Raw genomic sequence first — 14,046 nt, forward strand, 5'->3', positions numbered from 1 at the left:
GTAAAGGTGTTTGTGTCAGGGCACAGGAGTGGACGCGAAGACCTACAGATTTAAAGTCCGGTTCAGCCTTGTGCAATCCAGTCTGGCATAACCCACAACAGCTACAGTAAACAGAGTTTCATATGTAAACACACAACACTGAGCCAAGGCAAAGCTACAGTATGTGCAGCATTTTGGAATTAACCCCACCCCCCCTCAAAAACATGCTACCTTCTCACATCCTATTTTACCCTAGCGTGTTTGAGCATGAGCTCCAAGCACACAAATGACCCTCTCTCCAAACACTGCTTAACGTTTATCCTGCAACATAGAGAGATCTTAGGCTATGAGCTGGCAGACTAGCATATGGCTGTGCTTCAGAAAAAGTCTTGCTAAGGGCACAAGTTCAGCACTCCTCCAACACTCATTGCTTTAATGGTGCTGGTGCAATATACAGAATTACAGATGTCAGGTGTGTTAATAATAATAATTATTATTATTATTATAATTGCTTACACTTATATAGCGCTTTTCTGGACACTCAACTCAAAGCGCTTTACAGGTAATGGGGACTCCCCTCCACCACCACCAATGTGCAGCATCCACCTGGTGTTGTGGTGATGAAAGTCTTGAAGAGCTGCCATCAATTCTGTTTGATCTTCTGAGCTCCCAGCAGGTGAGTGGCAGCGCTCATCTGCAGGGTTTGAGATTGGAGGGCCCTGTATATGAGTTAAAGTCTGGATTAAATCTTGCAGCCCAGATCCCCAACGTCCACACTTGATGGCAGCTCTCCCTTGAGCAGAACAAAAAATTATCTGACAACAACCTCCCTGGTCCACCCCCAGCAAAGATTGTTGACTGGAAATTGTTTTTTTTTATCTCCAGTAGCTCCATTAAATAATAAACAAGAATCACAAAATGTGCAGGTAATGGCTATTCCTTACTATTTCCTTAGCACGGAATGCGGGTAAACTTTTGACCACCAAGTCCATATGTCAACCTTTATACTGTACCAACCAACTGAAAAAAATGTTATCAAGGTATATTAACATCCCCTTACTTAAATATTTCAAGAACAAACACTTCAGTGGAGGCAGGTATTTTGCTAATCTATCCATTAAGTTGTTTCTCTTGAATTTGTACTTTGGACACTTTGCTTGTGAAGAAAAACTAATTGAAAGCAGATAAAAGACACAAACAGTCCATTGTGTTTCTTACCATCAATGTTAATGTGAATTTTGCTAGCCATGTGCTGTCTTCCAGCCACACGCGTAGGTATAGCAGTGTACTGTATGTTACCGAGGTAGAAATGTTTTTTGTAATCTCAGATTTTCCAGTCATCTTTCTCTTCTCTGGAACATGATGTTGTGCTCTTTGGAAAAGCAAGAAAGATAATCGATCAGTTTTCTAACCACTTTATCAAGTACAGGGTCGTAGGAGAGCCGAAAACATCACCAAAACCACTATATCATCTGTTTGACTGATCCTATATACAGCTTGCCTAAAGTTACCATTTTAAGTTAGCTGTCTACTTCTTTTATGAATACAGTAAGTAGTGAACTGCTAACAAAATGGAAAGAGTCCTATCTTGCACATCTGGCTCAACTGCATTCCAGTCCTCATTCTCTGACTCTGAAACCACCAAACCCTGAATTTGTGAGAAAAGAATGCACCATACTTCAAAGTCTACGAGGGAAAAAAGTCCATAGAAAGAGTAGGTTTCTTAATGTTTTAATTAGTTGCAAGTATTGGATGCCAATTATCAATCAACAATCAATGATTTGCCTCTCGGGACAATGGTGTGCGCAAGGAGAACCACAGAATCAAGCCGCTTCGTGCTGCACTGCATGTGTGATATACATCAGTATTCTCCTTGGGCCAATCCTCCCGATCGCAGCGCTACTCAAACTGCACGGTAATGGCGAGGAGACTGGAAAATGAAAACAAGGATAGTGCCGAAAAAAAAAATACAATCCCTGGTCTTAAATCCTGATGCACTGTGGGGATATTCCAGTTTCTTTAATCAAATTGACATTTGTCTCCATTCCTGTTCCCTGTGAGGGACCGGCCTCCCATCCAGGGTGTACTCCTCCTTGCGTCCCCTGCTTGCCGGGATAGGCTCCGGCTCCCCTTGCAAACCTGAATGGGAAGAAGCAGTTAGAGAACAGACGGGTGCATGGAAGCAATAGCGCACACGAAATGTACAGCCTGACCACTTGCAGGAGTGCAGTTAATGAACAGTGCACTGTACAATGCTAATGACACATTCGATTTTCATCATCTTAAAATATGGGCTACAAATAAACACTTTCTTCTTAGTAGTGCCCTACATGTTTAAGAAGAAGGCCAAGCAGATCTCTACCCTCAATGACCTGCCCCTTCCTCGATTTTTATAGCAGCGTTTTGTTCATCCTCTTTGCTGCAGTCTGGTCTCATTCCAGGCCACTCCTATTTACAGTACTCCGAGTATCTGAGGTTGCTTACAAAGGAAGTATCGATCTTAGGAAATACTAAAAAATGCCTCATTTCCATGTGCCATCCGACTCGGCTTCCACCTCCCTAGTTCAGTTGAGCTTGATATGTAAGCCTAATATACTGATTTTGACACAGATTAAAGTGTCACAATGTATTTAAATCTCTATAAACACCCAGAATCAGATGTGATTGGCTTAGTAGCAGGTCTGGCAGTGCACCTCAAGGGTCCATGAGCAGAAAAATGCTGACTTCTGACCTTGCAGATTAATTGATGTCTGTGGTCTCCTTTTCCCCTTTGTATCTTCGACTACCCTAGGACAGCCTTTTCCCCAGTAATGATCTCCTATCATTGTTTTTTTCTTATTGTTGCAGACAGCTCAAAGCACTCAGGTCATTACTGGGGAAAAGGCTGTCCTAGGAGGATTCAAACTCTAATCCTTCAGAAACATTCATTTTTCATCATCTGAAATCTTTCGCATCTGTTCTTTTGACAATCACAGTAAATGGTTCTGGACCCCAATGAAGCCAAGCAAATACAAATGGAAAAAAAAACAATTAGAACAATTTTACCATCTGTCAGATATTATACAATAGACAGAGGTATGTTCTTCTAGCAGGAGCAACAAGAGTAAGAATAGCAGACATGGTCCCTTACTTCATTTAGCTTATCAGCTAAGCTTAATGTTTTTACATTTTCCCCTTATGCATCCAGACATCCAGACAAATGCAGCACTGTTTAGAATATTTGCATAAAATGTAATACTATACGTTGCCTGAATGATGGCTATCAGACACTACATGCCTGACTGATTTTATCATACTTCATGCAAAGAACTGTATTATTTAAAAAGATTATTTCTAATAACATTTTATTGGACAAAACTGGACAGTGTATTGCAGTGCAGCTTGTCTAACACTAGGAACTGTGCTACCTTTTCAAACACTGTTAATCAGCCCCCCGAAGGTATGTGAAGCAAATTACACAAAGAGTATTTATTTTGGTTTCTAGTCAACAAAAACTGGCTTATCAGAAACCAGGCAGTGACAGAAAAAGAGCTGTGAAACTGACTGTAGTAAAGGGAGAAACTGATGTTGCGTAACCAGAGCCTTCTCTTCCTTATATGAATGCACCTATCTCTCAGAAAGTGAATGGGGGAGGGGCTAGGAGTTTCTTTTATTACAATCTCCAAGGCCTGCTTAGCCACATCCATCTACAGACCCTGTCTAGCTCTTACGATCAGATAGTCAAGTCCTCCTTCCTAATAATGTGACGGATATTAATGTTGACTAGCTGAGCACCAGATAGTGCTTCCATCTGGGGGACCTGCTACCACTGACGATCGGATTGTTTGCGAGTGATGCCTGGGTTGTATAAATAGACAAAGTTTCAAAAAGTCTGTTTTATATCAGGTATGTGTGCCTCTAACACAATATACTGTAGCAGCTGCCTCAAAACACCATGAAGTCATTCTTCAGCTATGCACTGAGAAACGATCCCGTTCACATCTGTGAAGGCTTGCTGAGGTGTTTCTGGGATCCGCTCAGCTCTTGACAAACACGCAGAACTGTCCACCAAGCAATGGTTCTCATCACAATTGCATCACCTTTGTGTTACTACTATGAATTGCAGGGAAGTCACAGAACCAGCAGAACTGGCAACCGACTGAGTGCATGTCTCACACATACTGTTCCAAGATAATTTATACTTTATACTTTATGGAAAGAGAAGCACAAATATCTGCATAATATAAAAGCACTTTTGTGTCCGTGTTTTCAACAAGAAGCACATTTTGAATTCCTGCCACTATAGCAAATCATTATGCATAAAAAGAGATCAATTCATTATGTCTAAGAAGAGATCAGCATACTTACTGGAGCCTAGCCGTTCACTGTTTTGGAGCTCAGTTGTTTTCTATTGTGTTTTTTAGGATGTGTTTAAGGTAATTCTCATTAATAACAAATAGGGAACATTCAAACAGGATTGATTAGAAGCTTTGACTTGTGGCACTAAGTGCTGAATACTGTACAAGTCTGTTCTGCAGCAAATAAGAAAATATTTTGACATACATCAAGGGTGTCTTGTTCTGTTCTCAAGGGAGTCTTTTTCCAGTTTGAACCCTCTCTTAATAGAACAATTTAAAGTATTGATAAAACATACAAAACTTTAATTTTAAGCAAATGGGGATTCAAAGTTTCAAGTGAAATCCACAGGACTGGATTTGAATACCTCTAGAGTAATTATTACCCAGTTCAAATATTGCCTGTGTTTACTCATGGTTGTGGAAAGAGCACAGTTATCAGATGTAGAGATTCTCACTTAAAAGCCTACCAATCCCCCCCAGATAAAATCAAAATTTCTTGCCCCTTCACCAGTTGCAAATCTAGATTAAAAAAATTAATGGCAGATTTCCTCAAGGTAAATCCAAAATCCATTCGGAAAACAGAAAACCACTATTATTTGCAACTTTGAAGATGTGATTCACTTCTGAGCCAAAGGCTAGATTTAATTTGGGCACTAAATAATCAGGCTGGTGCTGTAAGCAGCTGATGTACAGTATACTGTATATGCTGACCGGCAGGTGGGGCAGGTTAGGGTGAACTGCTGGCTGTACTGTGCAAAATCTCCCATGCCTGAGTTAATTCCTGTTGAAAAGTATTTTGATGCAAATTCAGGGAAAAGTGTGGGAGACTGATTTTTCTGCTATGTTACTTCTCATTTTGCAATTCAAACATTTTCCCTTCAAGCAGCTTCAGACTGTGGTGTTAGCAATCCAAACTGCGTGTGTGTTTCTTCCCTGGGCAGAAAGGAAAACGTTCATCTTATCTGCATTTGTATAGATTCCTACCAGACTCATTGAACCTTGCCCACACTGAGGTTCCCAGTAAACTCTCAGTTTCCATACAAAAGCAGCCAATAAAGAAAAGCACTCTTCAGCCACACCCTGCGGCTACAAAAGGCAAAACTCCTAATGGATTGGTTTATGCTGTAGAACAATATGTAAGCGATTTTCTGAGCACAACTGCTAATTTTTATAAATATACCTTAAAATGAGGCCTGTGGTCTGTATGGCAAATCTAACAGATTGTTTACAAATAAGCTTGTTTAAAAGCCAGGGTAACTGCAATCACATACTGTAAATCCTTATTTATAACACCCCAGCCACTGACAGAACAATGTTAAAAGTCAAAATAATAAATGATTAACAGAGCTATTGACTCCGGGATATGTAGTTTAAATGGTCAAAAAATACCATTCAAGTAATACCAAATGCATAAAACTGTAAACAGAATTATCTCAAACTTGAGTCTGTGACTAAATCATCTGATTGGACTAAACCCTAAAGAACAATTTATGAATTCTCCAATCCCTTACCTTACCCTCCTTGTTCTTTCCCCACCCTTTTACACATTATTTCAACATTCCTGCTCAACCGGTTTATCTTAACTTGGCCTCCCTCACTGAGAAGAAGCCCCGCCTGCTTTCAATCAATAACTACTGGAATTCACAGATACAGGCAGTTCCTGTCTCATGGCACTCTGACTTTCAGGTTGTAGGAGTCTCAACCTCTCCCTTCAGGACTAGAGAAAATGGCTGAAGCAAGCATTTCCATGGCTCGAGACCAGTTCAGCTGTCCTCTCTGTGTGGGCATATTGAGGGATCCTGTTGCAATTCCCTGTGGACACAGTTACTGCATGGACTGCATCAATAACTTCTGGAATGAGGCAGATTACACAGGTGACTACATCTGCCCACAGTGTCGGGTGGCCTTCACTCAAAGACCCGTCCTGCGCAGAAACACCTTGCTGAGTAAAGTGGCCGAGAAGCTGAAGACGACTCCAGTTCCCGGTAACAGCTATGCCGGGCAGGGAGACGTGCCGTGCGATTTCTGCATTGGGAAAAAGTTCAAAGCTGTGAAATCCTGTTTGAACTGCCTGGCCTCCTACTGCGACAAGCACCTGAAGCCCCACTACGAGTCGGCCACTTTCAAAAGGCACAAGCTGGTGGACGAGCTGGGGAACCTGGACCGTAAGATTTGTCCCCAGCATCAAAAATCGCTGGAGCTTTTCTGCCGCACTGACCAGATGTGCATCTGTGCGCTGTGTACCGTCAGCGAACACAGGGGACACGACCTAGTCTCTGCTGAAACTGAGAGGGCTGAGAAGCAGGTAAGGGCTTTGACTCAACTCTGAGAAAACAAAAGTACTTTGCATATTCTGGGGGTCTTTCTATAAGAGTTATTAGCTCCTTAAAGTGTAAAACTGCTTTTAGAAAGCACTCATTTGTGGAGAGATAGAATATCATGAATATCAGAAAGGCATGGGATGTATTTCCAAGTGTTTTTAACTGTAAAGAACATATAAAGCTTATTTTGTAAAATGAGAATCCTACAGTGGACACACATTGACTCCAGAGTGTTATTTGTAATGTGAGGTAAAAATAATTAACTATACTGCATCAGTGATTTGACAAATTCTCTCTTCATTTTTATGGCACCATAAAATAAGAGTTGATTCCAAACAATTTATTACTGTATGTTTGTTGTATTTTAGGTCACTGCAAAGTGGACTCAGATTTGATTCTCTTGCCTTAATCTAATATAAGTTTAATTTTATGTACCTTGATGAATTAAGAAGCTGTAATGTGCATGATATGAAAAAAAGGAAACTAGCACTCTCGGTTGCAAAATACAGTATGACACATAGCTATTTATGGCAATTTAATACAGCACAGAAAGGTAACCAATGAAAAGCTGTGGGGCCAAATTTTAACGGTGTTTGATCACTAAAAGAACAGCCCTCCACCTGCTTAAAGGTGACTCATCAATCACGTTTTAATCTTTAATGGGTGATTCCCCAAGGTCTTTTTTCATCAAGTTTGATTTTCCCAAGGGAAAGCACTTCAGTACTGTTTATTGCTTTTAAAATGGGAACTGCTGTACCTGAAGACAAGGCAAGGAATGCTTTCGGAGCTTTATGGAGTATCTAAACAAGGCGAAACTGAATGAGCACAGTTCTACCCCACCTACCTCAGTAAATAAAACCAGAATAAATACCTTGAGTAATAAAGTCAACATGTCCCATTGACACATTACAAGGCCACTTTGAGCTTTTTCTTTTTTAATTCACATGACCTTAGAGATTTACTCTCACAGGTACACTCCATAGCCACATGTCCTGTCATCCGATAAAGTTCCCACCGTTACCCAAGCTTAAACTGTCAAGAGCACTTCACTATGAGATGCAATTAAGCATCAAAGGAAGGTTGCATTCTATGGGCCATGTGTACATTATATTTTTTGAAAGCCTATCACCTGTTTTGAAGCAAATCGCAGGGACTGCAAATCATGCTTTTGTATCTCACAATTTTGTTGAAAATGACCTTGAAAAAACCTTCATTTGGTATTCATCCAAGGACATTTGTGTGGAAATAATAAATCATGATCCTGCAAAAGCAACAAAATGCATGTACTTTATAAAAATCTGAATTTGTAAGCACTACAAAAGGACACATGCGGGGAACGTGAGCTTTATAACTCATGTTTGTATAACTCATCAGATTCCTATCATTCCTAAAGCTTATCTCTAATGTTGGGTCACTCACTGAGCCTAAGGGCTGAACAGAAACCATTCTCATGTTACAGTGGTAACGGGCATTTGCCATACTTGGATAAAGAACTTAATGACTTTCTGTGTAGAAGTCACATTGCACAAGGGCTTAACTGTTACCGCTCTCTGGCTGATTTATCTCCGCTTTTTCACCAAGCCAATGAGAGTCTCACATTCCATTCATTGTCAGCATTGCTGTGCAGAGATACACCCACCTGCGCCTGGCAGACACAGATACCAGCCTCAAGAATCCAGTACTTACAATTCTGAACCTTCAATGTTTGCCAGTCAGCAGGCATGCCATTCTTCACAAATGAAACAAAAAAAAAGAAGAAAAACTCACGTTAGAGTTGAAAACAGGTTTCCTATGTAAAGGAAGGTGGGTGGTCCCCCATAGGTGGTCCTATGTAAAGGAGGGTGGACTATGTTACAATCACAAACCAACAAAGTATTATTATTCCTGTGCTTTCAATTAACTCCTAAGCACCTGAGTTCTCAGTGCAAGGTTTTGAACTATAACAGCTGCAGGCTACGGACGCCTACTTGTTTATAATAGCTTATATCACCCAATATCTCACCGTATTTTGAAGCTGGAAGACATTTTTAACTTTTCCTTAGAGTAAAAAAATTAGATTTGCTTCAAGGGAGCACCAAATCACAGAGAAGCTGGTACAGAAGTCAGCTGCAAATCTTTCCAGAGTGATACATGTTGAGATGTCTTTGCACGCAAGGTTGTGCATCACTGCACCTGACCACCCACTTGTGTCGTTTGCACCTCTGCAGAAACAGCTGGGGGTGAAACAGGCAGAGATCTACCACAAGTGCCAGGAGAGAGTGAAGGAGCTGGAGGATTTGAGACGGGCAGTGGATTCTCTCAAGGTGAGCAGAACCAGAACCAAGACAGATTTGTAAATGAGAAAAATGTTCAATTGTAAGTGGGTGGCGCGGTGGTGCAGTAGTTAACCTTGCTTCCTCACAGTGCTGAGACCCTGGGGTCAGTTCCAGACTTCGGGAGCTCACTGTGTTGAGTTTGTATGTTTTGCCCATGTTCATGTGGGTTTCCTCCAGTTTCTTCCCACATTCCAAAGACATGCCGGCAGCTTAATTGACTTCTGGGGAAATTCAGTACTGATGTGAGTGTGTGCGTGTTCGTGTCTGTCTCTGTCTGCCCTGCAATGTACCCTGCCTTGAGTGCGCATAACGTTCCAGGGTAGTCTGCAGCTCTCCTGCAGCCCTGAAGGGGATGAAAGGGTCAGAAAATGGATGGATGAATGAATGGAAACATTTTAAATCTGAAACAGAATATTCAAACTCAATTAGGTCACTAGGTCCAATTAATAACTACAATCATTTTTCCTTCATTTTTAAAGGATCCATAAACATTTTTAAACCAACGTCCTTAACATGACTTGGTACACTGATACACCTCAGAACTCATGCCTTCTGTTCAGTAGGATCTACTTCTCTTAAATTCCTGTGCTGCAACAGGAACAGTCTATTTGGTTGACATTGAAAAAGTCGACGTAAACATTTTGGAAGTCGATTCAATGAAGCCTAGAAAAATAAGCGTCTGAGCTCTGATGTCACACGAGCATGTCTGATCCCTACACGATGTGTGGGTGAGTCCTTGTCAGGGTGCGTTCTCAGATGGTTCTTTGTTCGTTGTCCCTTCGATCAGAGCTCAGCCCAGAGAGCCATGGCCGAAAGTGAGAAGATGTTCACTGAGATGCTGCGCTCCATCGAGAGGATGCGCTCCGAAGTAACAAAGCTGATCGGCATTAACGAGAAAGCAGCTTTCAATCAGGCGGAGGGGCTCGTGGAGAGGCTGGAGCAGGAGATCGAAGAGCTCAAGAGGAGGGAGATGAGTGTGAAGCAGCTGCACAGCACGGAGGATCATATACACTTCTTACAGGTAGTGCCACCAGGTCTTGGAAGTACAAAAGTTTGGCTTTTAACCATTCCCTACTTTTACCAAAACATCGGTCATATTTTAACATTTTTGACAAAAACGCTTGTGTGCTCTTTCGGTTGTAGAATTTCAATTCCCTGAGCACTCCAACTGAAGATGGACTCATACCCAGAGTGACAGTCAATCCCGACTTTTCCTTTGGAGCTGTGAGGAGAGCCGTTTCCGAAATTAAAGAGCGCCTGGAAGAAATTAGCCGGGAGGAGCTACTGAGGATCTCCAAATCAGGTGTGTAGGAGTTGATTGTTACTGGTGTTATACAGGCTCTTGAGCTGTGTCTGAGTCAGCAGTGCCTCACAGCCCCTCAGTGTATTTTCACATGAGGTTTGATTCAGTGCTCTAAATCATCCCTGTACTGAGTGATTCCATACTCGGCATGGGCTGTTACCTGTAGAGCCTGTTCTAGCTGTGGGACTACAGAGAAACAGATCCAAATGAGCGCTGAGGGGCCCAATGTCCCTGTGTTATTGGTAATGTTTCTTATCTTCTGCGAGGTCTGTGAGCAAACAAACAGAATGTGCGAAATGAATGGGTGAGAGGGAATCGATCGCCAGATAGTTTCGGGATTGGGTGCTTATTCTGGAGGCGGCGTGGTGGTGTGGCAGCTCTGCTGCCTAACAACTCTTGAATCCGGGGTACGATTCCAGCCTGGGTATGGGCTTTCAGTTCCAGGCTGAGGAATCTGGGTGCTCTCCCTACGGTGGTAGGAATTGGATTCCAGATGCACAGATTTGCCCCCACTTTCCAAAACGGCATGTGGAAGGGGTTAACTGGCATCTCTGATTTGCTCCTGTGTCCTTGTGATTCCTGGGATGGACTAGTAACCCCACCTTCTGCCCTGCGTCTGCCAGGTTAGGCACTGGCACATCATGACCTCCCTTGTATGCAGTGGCTGTGAATAGTGAGTGGAATCTCATTCTGGAAATAGTTGACATTTTTGTGGTTTAAACACATCCTATTTTTTGTCAACTTCATTTTATTAAAGGAAAACATTTACAGAGTACACACATACCAGGTTATAATACACTTGTATGTTTCGCATCTCGTTTGTAGTGAATGAGACCCCCGTCTACCATATGGAGAACAGGATCAAAGAAAGGCAAATAAAAGGTAAAGCTTTACAATCCAGAGAAGTAAATGACCAGATTCTCATGTGTTTGGACCAGGATAGCTTTGACTATATTGAGCGGTAAGCTATTTATGTCCAACTGTGGGTTTGACTAATGTGAGCTATAAAAATAAAAGTTATTAACAGCTTCAGCCTTGCCTGGTCCTTATCGTAACATGATACGCTCAATAGTTAGGCCTGTTTGGAGACTTTTAGATGAATGTATTCAAAATATTAATTTGATTTCTTTTTTTTTTTATTTTCAGCTAATGAAGTTTCAGTCGACAGCATTCCAGCTCCAGAACCGAAGACAAGACTGGACTTTTTAAAATGTAAATATTTATACAGAATTTAATACTGTAGTTTAAGCTGATTTTTCCATGCCATTAAAAGACTCAGTTCCAATGTGAATTTGCATTAGGAAGAGATTTCTTTATGCCTTTTAATGTAGCAGAAAATTATCTTACATATTTTAAACTCAATTGTAGTTATTACTACTGTTATTAAAGTAGTAGCAGATTTTATTATGTAATCAATAATGTTATTATATCACTATAGTATTTAAACAGAAATATCAACAGAAACATCCAGAGCTTTCCTGAGCAGTTATTGTGCACTACTGTACTGTATTTCTTTAGGGAATAGAAGATTCTGATTTTCCTATGTGATTTAATCCAATATACTGTAAAACATACAAAGCATAGGCTGAAAGGTTTAGATCTAAACACAGAAAAGTGTAAGAAACAGCTGAGCACAAATACTAAAATAAATCAGTAATCAGTAAATTAGTGGAATGTGACTGTTCTGGATAATCCATTTTCCCTTTCACCTCTTCGTTCAGACTTCTGTCAGCTCAGGTTCGACCCCAACACGGCCTACAGAGAGCTTCATCTGTCGGAAGGGAGCCGAAAGGTGATTCGGACCCGAGAAATCCAGCCGTATCCCGATCACCCAGAGAGATTTGACAGCTTCGCCCAAGTGCTGTGCCGAGAGGCTTTGCAAAATAATCGCTATTACTGGGAGATAGAATGGAGCGGAGAGTTCTCCATCGGAGTCACATACAAAGGAATCAGTAGGAAAGGGAAGGGCTCGCTGTGCCTCCTGGGATACAATGACAAGTCCTGGAGTCTGCTGTGCTCTGATTCAGGCTACTCTGCTTGGCACAACAGGGAAGACGTATATATCAAAGCTGCACACTCCCCCAGAATTGGGGTCTACCTGGATCACGCTGCAGGCACCCTGTCCTTTTACAGCATCTCCGACACAATGACCCTTCTTCACAGATTTGAGACCACCTTCACCGAGCCACTGTATCCTGGCTTTGGGGTCGGTACCTCCATTAAAATATGCCAGGTCAAGTAAATCTTCTTGTGCACCGTGAAAATATTACTATTACTACCCCCTGAAGCCCTGCACCCGAGATACCTGCGACCCCTTAACTGGAGAGCCACGCTGACCTTCAGGAATGATTCACTTGAACCAGCTATTTGCTAAATCAGCGCTGAGTTAACAAACACGTCTTTCCAAGTCTCCAAACCCCACTAGAAAACCCACAGGATTGAAACTCTCCAGGAACAAGATGACAGACTCTAACTGTTACCATCCAGGTATACTCATAATAATCCCTTGCATTGGTATAGTGCTTTTCATCCCAAAGCCCTTTTTACACACAGGGAAGGATCCAGTTCAGCACTGCTGAGGTGCTGCACCCATCAGGGTGACTTTCAGCAGCCATTCTGCACTTCAGCAAGGGGGAGTGAGGAGTTGTTTGAATTGAGTTAAGGGGAGAAATGGAGCTCCAGAAGCCCAATTGTTCAAACCCAGAGTGGAACTTAAGCCGGGACACTGCGGTTAAAAGCTATTGACAAGCATTCACATGCCTAAAATGTTCAAATGCCCCTCATTCTCTTTGTTGCAATTTATTTCTCATTATTCAGCCTGTTCATTTAATACATTTAAAGTATTGCCTATTTTTTATGTCTGTGTAATTCTTTATACTCAACTCTGTACTTTATTAATTGAATTGAAGATAGTGACAGTTATGCACATTCATTAATATATAATCTTTTAACTCAAATCATGTATTTTATATGGAAATGAAAGATGGATTTTTTAAAATAAATTTTTTAAAGCAAACTTAACAACTTTTTGCTTCTATGAGCCATTTTCTAGACGTGATATTTACATACACCTTCAAAGTATTATATTTTTAATGTTTCTTCAAGCAACATTAAAGTCTGTTCCTTAAATATATAATTAGGTCATGACAGGATACTTCACTAGTTTGCTGCCTGCCTCTGTTTTAGTCTGTTCCATGCTGCACAGTAAATGTCATTCAACTCCAGTCATATGATATTTTCCTTGCCTTAGCCTATGGCATTAAGTACCTGATTCTGATCACTGGACAAATGCTAGTAAGAAACAGAAAACCACTCAACACCTGATCATCAAGTTCTAAGTCAGAATACAGCAGTATCAGCTCTACAGTATGATTTTGGTCATGGTTCACATAGTTTCATGGTTAGAGTTTCAGCACTGGAGCTTTCTACAGCAGAACCTTAATGATATATTCATCCTGTAATATATTCAAATGTACAGAAGCAATGTGTGTCCATAAAATATTTCCCCTAGGGGACAACAAAGCATGAGCCTTTTAAAAAAATTTGTAGTGATGTCACCCCTCAGAAAAGGAAAAACTATTTTGGCTATATTGCGAACCAATGCAAATGATATATCTGACAGATCTTATTACATTAAAGTTGGGTTATGAAAATATATTTTAAAAAAAGCATATTAGAACACTGATTCAGTCAAAATGATTACACTGACCTTACATTTCTAATGCAAAATACTAGTTGCTTCACTCACCAAACTGTTCTGCTGGTATTCAGTACCCAATGTATTAAGGAGA

At 41.1% G+C, this 14,046-nt stretch overlaps 1 protein-coding gene across 1 annotated transcript; it reads left to right on the forward strand.

The window, feature by feature from the left end:
- Positions 1–5,384: 5,384 nt before the first annotated feature.
- Positions 5,385–13,279, forward strand: ftr82 (finTRIM family, member 82). Its single transcript, XM_088616323.1, has 7 exons — positions 5,385–6,621; positions 8,845–8,940; positions 9,740–9,973; positions 10,096–10,255; positions 11,081–11,137; positions 11,402–11,467; positions 11,977–13,279. The coding sequence occupies exons 1-7, from the start codon at positions 6,043–6,045 to the stop codon at positions 12,495–12,497; spliced, it is 1,713 nt and encodes a 570-aa protein (XP_088472449.1). The 5' UTR covers positions 5,385–6,042; the 3' UTR covers positions 12,498–13,279.
- Positions 13,280–14,046: the final 767 nt, after the last annotated feature.

Source organism: Lepisosteus platostomus, chromosome 22 (assembly GCF_059453375.1).
Source record: "Lepisosteus platostomus isolate fLepPlt1 chromosome 22, fLepPlt1.hap1, whole genome shotgun sequence".
Lineage (NCBI taxonomy): Eukaryota > Metazoa > Chordata > Actinopteri > Semionotiformes > Lepisosteidae > Lepisosteus > Lepisosteus platostomus.